The 7500-nt window shown below is 61.9% G+C and overlaps 1 protein-coding gene across 1 annotated transcript; it reads right to left on the bottom strand.

Annotated features, from left to right (window-relative positions):
• Positions 1–2216: 2216 nt before the first annotated feature.
• UNCX (UNC homeobox) lies at positions 2217–5955 on the bottom strand (the record flags this gene model as incomplete). Its single annotated transcript, XM_081035751.1, has 3 exons — positions 2217–3272; positions 5278–5453; positions 5691–5955. The coding sequence occupies 3 exons, from the start codon at positions 5953–5955 to the stop codon at positions 2217–2219; spliced, it is 1497 nt and encodes a 498-aa protein (XP_080891877.1).
• Positions 5956–7500: the final 1545 nt, after the last annotated feature.

Below are 7500 nucleotides of genomic sequence, written 5' to 3' on the forward strand. Positions count from 1 at the left end.
AGCGATACTCCAGCATTCAAACTGCAAATCCATTAAACATGAGGCCTCCCCCCACTCGTGCAGCCGCCACCAAAATGAACAGCTGCAAATTGAAGGAAGGAGGCGATTTATCGCTGCCAGACAAATTGTTCACCTTAGATAAAATAACCAGCATTTTACGCACAATTTTCTGCTACAATTTCATAATTTAAATGACACTTTAAATACAGTTTAATGGGGGTGGGAGCGGAGAAGAGGGGAGAGGTGACTGCAGGCCGAAGCCAGACCGGACTTCCGGAGACAAAGGGTCGGTGGCCCGGCTGGCAGGACGCCCCCGTCGGTACGTGGCGGAGGGGGGCTGCAAAACCCAGGCGCCGGACCGAGAGGCGCGCCCGGCCCGCGGCCGAACCCCGGCAATCTGCTCCGGAGCCCCACATCCCCTCCCCGCCAACTCGCGCCTTCCACTGGGGGCGACCGTCCCGGAGTTGGGCCGCCAGCGCTGCCTCTCCTCCTGCGGAGCCCGCCCCCTCTCCCGCTCTTCCTTCCCCCTCTCACTTTTCTTTTGATCTAATTATTTTTCCTATAAGCTCGGTCTCCTAGAGAGCAAATATCAGAGTCACTGAGCGAAAATTATGTAAATATTATTAAAGGGACTCGGGCTCCGAAATTCATCTGCGCCCGCGCGAGGAGGAAAGCTGTCCTTCTGATTATTTTCAATTTATTTGCAAATAAAGGCCTGATGACCAGGAGGGATCAGGGATATTTAACGAGGCTGTAAACATAATTCCACTGCGCTCAGCCTCGCTGGAATTAATGGTTTTAATAATTGGGATCCCAATTTCTTGGGGAATTGGTGGCTTTTGCGGCAGCGGAGAACCCAGGGCCCAGGAAAATCGAGGAGGGTGGGCTGGGGTTTTGGGGGGAGGTGGAGGACGTGGGGGGCTTCACTTCAGGGTGGGGCGGCTGCGGGCAGAGGAGGGGGCGAGGGGCTGGCTGCAGGCTCCAGCCAAGTTTGCTAATATTTCTTCGCTGCAGATGTCCTGAAGCCCCCGAAGGGTCCCCCGGGGACCCGGACCCTATTAGAACAAATGTGCGCTGCTTTTGTAAAGAGGCGCGTTGGCGGCGCCTGTCCTATTACGGGCGACACATGATCAATAGGCTGATAACGCAGCGACATCAATATAAGCGACAGAACAATGAGGGATATCATTGGGCATCTATCTTAATATAGCCGGCTACAAGAGCGCCGACAAAGAGCGCAGCTCATGAAAATTCCGCCCCACGATTCCCCATCCCCGCTCCAATATGCGCACGCACTCCCCCAGCTGCCGGCGCTATTATTCTCCAATTTCAATTTGACACCCCAGCCTTTCATGCTAATTCTATTATTGTAGGAAGTTTATGTGATTTCATATCACTAGAAATCGGTAATGTATAATAACCCTTTGGGCAAGAAACCCAGTCCCCGTAGCAGCCACCGGAAAATAATTACTTTCATATCAAAACTCTGCAGGAGCCCAGCGGCCCGGCCCTTGCAGCCCCCGGCTCCGTCACCCGGCGCCGAGCGCGCCCCGGCCTGTGCCAGTGCGCGGGGGCGCGTGTGCGTGTGCGCGCGCGTGTGTGCGGCGCGGGGCAGGAGGGGGACCCAGGGGGCGGACAGAGGAGGGGGAGCTGCGGGTGCATAAATTTGTTCAATCAGAAAACACAAACACACACGCACACAAAAGGAGGCATTAAGCTCGGACCTCGGGGGAGGTGAGGAACCTGGTCCCTGCCCCACCCGCGGGGAGAGGAGTGGAAAATGGAGGAGAGGGGAGCCAGACTGGGCACGCGGACATTTGAAAAGATGGACCTGAGAGCTTGCGTTTGACCAGCTTTATTTATCAAAAATGGTACATATATAAATATTCTTAGACATTTTTGCATTTTACAAGGCTGAGGATTCTTGTTGTGGGTTTTTTTTGGGGGGGGGGATATGGATTCGGGGTGGTTTTTTTTGTTGTTTCCTTTTTGTTTTTTTTCTCCCTTGAGGAGGAGGGTCTCACCCCAAGTCCTGCGGTTGCTGCCTAGGTCCGAATTGATACAGCGTCTTTCTTAAAAAATAAAATAAAATAAAATAAAATAAAAGGAAGAAAAGAGAAGAGGAAAGAGCAGTGTTTCTAAGCCGATCACCTGGTTTCGTCGTGAGTCGGAGCCTGAGCCACCGGCGCGGGCCGGCTGCGCGCCCGCCGCGGCCGTCAGTCCATGTCCAGCTCGTCGCCGTCCGGGGCGCAGGGTCCGGCCGCGGCGCCTGGCTCGGGGGCCCCGCACACGGCCGGCTCCCCAGCTGGGCTGGGCGCCCGCGAGCCGGGCCCGGGCGACGGAGCGAGCGGTGGCGGCGGCGGGGCCGCGGCGCAGGCGGCCCCCGCGTCCGCGGAGTCGCCGCCGCCGTCCCCGGCCGGGTCCCGGAAAGGCGCGGGGGCCGGGGCCCCCGGGGAGGCGACGGCGTCGGGGCTGCGGCGCGCGAAGGCCGAGTCCAGGGCCCCGCCGGGCCCCGCGAAGGCCCCGCAGCTGGCCTGGGCCGGGGGCGCGGGCGGGGCGTCCTTGGGCGGCAGCTCCGGGCCCGCAGCGGCCTTGAGCGCGGCCTGCGGCACCAGGAAGCCCAGGGGCTGCGCGACGGGGTAGAGCAGGAAGTGGCCCTTGCCGACGAGGGTCCGCGGCGCGCACGGCAGCCCCGGCGCGAAGTCAAGCCCGGCGTTGGCGGCCTTCCGGCGCGGCGGCGAGTCCGACAGCAGGCTCTCCACGCTGAACGGGCTGGCCTTGGGCGCGCTCGGGGCCGCGTCCCTGTCCGCCGGGCGGCCGACGCGCAGCTGCGGGCCGGCGCCGCTTCTTTGGCTCGGGTGGAAGGCGGGGTCGCAGGGGCCCGGGGCCGGCGGCTCGCCCGGCGGGGCGCGTGCGGGGCCGGGGCCGGCAGCGGCGTGCGCGCTCGGGGCCTTGGCCGCGGCGGCGGGCGGCGGCGGCTCGGGCGGCTCCGGGGACAGGCCGCCGCCGCCGCTGTCGCTGTCGGAGCTGGGCGCGCTGTGCAGGGACAGGCCGCCGGGCGAGTGCAGCTGGCGGCTCTGGCTCCGGAGCAGCTTCTTCTCGTGCTTGCGTTTCTTCTTCTCCATCTTCTCCAGCTCCTTGCGAGCGATCTCCTCCGGGTCCATGGGCTCGCCACTGCACGTGGTCGGGTGCGAGTTGTGCGCCGGCCGCCCCGGGCCCTTCTTCGTGTTTTCCTTCTTCCTCCACTTGGCCCGGCGGTTTTGGAACCACACCTAGAGCAGCCGGGTGGGGAAAGGAAGGCGCGATCAGGCGGCGAGCTCGCTGGGGGCTGGGGGCTTCCCCACTCCCCCCAGACAGGCCTGCACAACCTTGTCTCTGGGAACCAAGCCACACGGCCAGGCCAGGCCAGCCCTGGGCTGGGCTTCACACTCAGGCTGCAGGCTCCAAAGGAAATCTTTTCCACCCAGAAGGAGGTAGGTGGGGCCTCCCGGCCAGCTTCTTGCTCTGGCTTCTCACCTCAAGGAGCTGGGAGCTGCCCCTTGGCTGGGCAGGGCCGGTCTGGCCCCTGACGGAGGGCATCGGGTTGCCTATGGGGAGGCAGCGAGCAGGGCCTGCCTCGCCCCTCCTTGGCTTCTCACAGCTCGTGTTCTAAGCAGCCCGCGTGGCCTGGCGCTGACCGTCTGGCCCCCGGACACCAGGTGGCTGGGCTCAGCCGCCTTCCACACCTGTCTCCAGCCCCTTGGAGACTGGGTCAGAGCCCAGATTTTGGCGGTTCCCGTGAAGGGAAATCTGGATGCTTCTTCTTGTAGAAGGGCCTGGGAAGCCCAGCCCTTCAACTTGGTGTAGGGGAGTTCAGTAGCCTGCCCCCCTCAACACATTCACACATCCTTCTTCTGGAGGCTCCAATGCTCTCAGGCCAGTTGTGCTTGGCCTGGGGGTAGGGTGGGAGAGGCAGGGAAGCTGGAGGCCAGCTGCCGGCCTGCAGAGGAGGCCTGGGCCATCCTGCCTCTTCACCCTCTCTGCAGGCCTTGCCCTGGGGGGCCTTGCAGCACTCTGGGGGAGCAGCTGCCCACACCCTGGCTCCACCACCTAACACAGTCAAACCTCCCTGTGAGCCCCAGGTACACCGAACCTCCCCAGGAAACGTTGATCATCCGAATTCTTTGTTGTGTCTGTCTAGAGACCCGGCCGTCAGCAGGCCGCCGGCTCACAGGCAGCCTAGCCTGTACCACGGTGCAGGGACTAAGCTGCAACCTCCCCAAGGTTGTAACTGCCCTTTCTTTCTCCTTTTTAAATTTTCATGTTTTATTTTTGGTACAAATTTCAGGCCGCCTTGTCACCACGAATGACTCATTATTGTATTAGAGGAGAAAGGAAAAGGTCTTGACTTCACGTAAGACACTTACAACAAATTGGAGGAAAGGGTTTCCAAACAGCAGAGGTCATGAGGGTCAGGCGGCCCAGGCTGAGGACCAGAACACCGTTTTAGGCACCGCTGTTGGTGCTGAACGGGCTGTGGGCGGCCTCTGCCTCAAAGGGGGCGCCGGTGGCTGCACACCCAGCCCGCACCACACGGACCCTGCGAAAAGATTTTTGTACTTCACGGAAACACCTAATTATGCCCGATTCAGCTTGAATTTTTAACCTACCAAATTGACTCTGTAGTTTTAAAAAGAATACCTTTGGCAGTCTCCGAATGAAAATCAAATTACAGGGAAAGGGAAAAAGAAATGACCGTGGAATTAAAGATTCAGACAGCCCTTTTTCTCAGTGCGTTAATTGTTGAAGTTTTCACCCCCTTCCTCAGCTGCCCCCTCCTGCAAAGCGATGAATAAACACGTTTCCATCCGAATATTTTAGAGGCAAAAGGTAAACAAACGGACACATTTGCTCCAGGTCGGGGCGGGTCCGCCTTCGCCGGGTCTCGGCCAAGTCCAGCCGGCGCTCCTCCTGCCACCTCTGCGGCCGAAGCCTGCGGCCCCACTGCTCGCCGTTGTCCGAACCCACCACGCGGCTCCCCGGGTCGGACGCAGCGGCAGTTGTCACCACTCTGGGGCGGCCGTCGGCCCTTTCTGAGCCTCCCACCCCCCTCCCCGCGAGGCGCCAAGCCCCCAATCCCTAGCCCCCACGTCTCCCCGCACTCGAGCGCCAGGCGGGCTCGGAACGAGGGCGCGTCTCCACCTAGAACAAAGGCCGACCGGTGCGGGGCAGGCCGACCGGTGCGGGGCAGGCCGACAGGCGAGATGCGGGCTCCTGGGCGGGACCGCGGCGCTTTACCTGAACTCGGGACTCGACCAGATCCAGGCGCAGCGCCAGCGCCTCGCGCATGAACACGTCGGGGTAGTGGCTCTCGTTAAACGCCTTCTCCAGCTCCTCCAGCTGCCAGCCCGTGAAGTTGGTGCGGGTGCGCCGCCGCTTGCAGCCCGGGCTCTCCTTGTCTGGGTCCCCCGAGTCTGCGGGGCGTGCAGAGGACGCCGCGCGGCTCAGCCACGGCCTGAGCCACATCCACCCCCCTCTGCTGCGCCCGGGCCGCCCGGGGTCCAGCGGCCGCCGAGAGGGCGGCGCGAGCGCGGTGTCGCGGCGGAGGCCGGGGACCCGCAGGGCGCTTTCCTCGGCCGCCCGCAATGCATCTCCTTTGCCCGAGAGGGTTCCCTGCCCCCGCGGTCACACTCCCCGCCTGCCGCGCCTACCTGACAGCTTGAAGGGCTGGCTGTCGCCGCCTACCCCGCAGGCCGCCGGCAGCAGCGGCGTGGGGTTGACCACCGAGGCTGCCGCGGCGCACGAGCCGCTGAGCAGGCCGTCGATGGAAAAGGGCACCGCGGCGGCCGACTGCAGCTGGTGGCCGGCCAGCTCGTACACGTGGTGGTGGCCCAGCGGGTAGGGGAAGCCCACCACGCCGCCCAGCGAGCCCCCGAACTGGGCGTGCGGGTGCTCCAGGAGGCGGCCGTCCATCATCTCGCGCGGGGGCGCGGGCCGGGGCCGGGCTGGGCCAGCGGCGGGAGGCGCGGGCGGCGGCGGCGCAGACAGGGACCCGGAGCCCCACACATGCTTCGCCCGCGCTCCGGCGCTTTACTTTATCAACATCAAGCTCCCGATAATTAGCCGCGGCCCGGGGAATTTGGGACCAATAAGAAGCGCTAATCGGCTCTGACGTCAGAGGCGTGCTGGGTGCAAGGAAACGTTTTCCATATCGATTGCTAATTATACCTGACATGCACCTCAATAAACAGTATCAGGAACTGTCACAACAAGACGGGGGAGGGGGCGCAGAGAGGGAGGGGCGCGGCCCGGGAGGGGGCCCCGCGAGCCCCCCGCTTCAGTCCGCGTTGGCCCAGCCCTCGCCTCCCCCGCCGCGGCTCCCGCCCCTCCGCAAATCACTAATAGATTTCCCTTTAAAACATTCACCGCGTGTTGTGGGGATTTTTCACCAGAAATGCTGTACTCTCTGAACCTTTAAAGTGGTGTTGCTCCAATTACAGAGAGACATTGAGCGGCAAATAGACTGATCCAATAATAGGAGATTCATCATCCGCTCTTTCCGAAACTGTCACATTGAATTTAAAACTACAAGGGCTTCTCATCTCCTCTCCGGCTGCAGGCAGCGGGAGAGGAGGCAGGAGAGGGAGGAGGAGAGCGAGGAGGGGAGGAGGAGAGGGAGGATGGCGACTCCAAGAGAGGAGGACTCCTGCGGAAGGCAGCTCCCGTGATAAGGAGACGCCCTCGGTGCCCTCTGATTGATTGGCAGCCGCCACGTCTGTACCAGCAGAGGTGGGGGTGGCTGAGGCGGCACCCTGAGCTCCACCCTAACCCTCCCCGGGTAAACCCGGGGCACAGGGGGCAGGGGAGCACGGGGGGCAGGGAAAACTAATTTTGGGGTGGAGCAGCCAACTCAGGCCCCCTACACACACGAATAAATAAATAAATGCATCTTGCTTTGACTGGGCATCTGAAGAATAGGGTGGAGGTACCCAACCCATTTATTGTAATTAAATTATGTTCCCAGAGAAGTGCCACTCCCTTCTCCACTATAAAACACTGATAGATTCAAAGATAAATCCTTGCAGGGCATATTCTTAAATAAGCAGCAGATTAGGGTTGTGAGCAGAAGGGAGAGAAATACTGTGTGTATAACATCCTTTGTAAAAAAAAGTTTGGCAATGGGGAAGGTTGCGTTTTGCTGCGGCCCCAGGTGTGGGGACCTGGTCCTTGACCATCCCGCGGAGGCAGGAAGGAGGAGCCGGCAGGGAGCCTCGCCGCCCGCAGCCTCTCACCCCAGGGCAGAAGGACACATAAGGTGGCCTTCGGTGTAAGTGGCTTTGGCCAGGCTGCGAGCCGGGAGCCGGGAGTGGAGGGGACGGGCAGGACAACCGGGAGTGTCCAGGCGTCGTCCTCCCTGTGCCGACTCTCGTGTCGTGTGTTCTCGGCCCAGCTGGAAGGGGTGCACGGAACCGCCGCAGCCCGCAGGAGCGGAAGGCCGGAGGCGAGCTGGGAGGCAGGGCA

This window comes from Rhinolophus hipposideros (assembly GCF_964194185.1).
Source record: "Rhinolophus hipposideros genome assembly, chromosome: 23".
NCBI lineage: Eukaryota > Metazoa > Chordata > Mammalia > Chiroptera > Rhinolophidae > Rhinolophus > Rhinolophus hipposideros.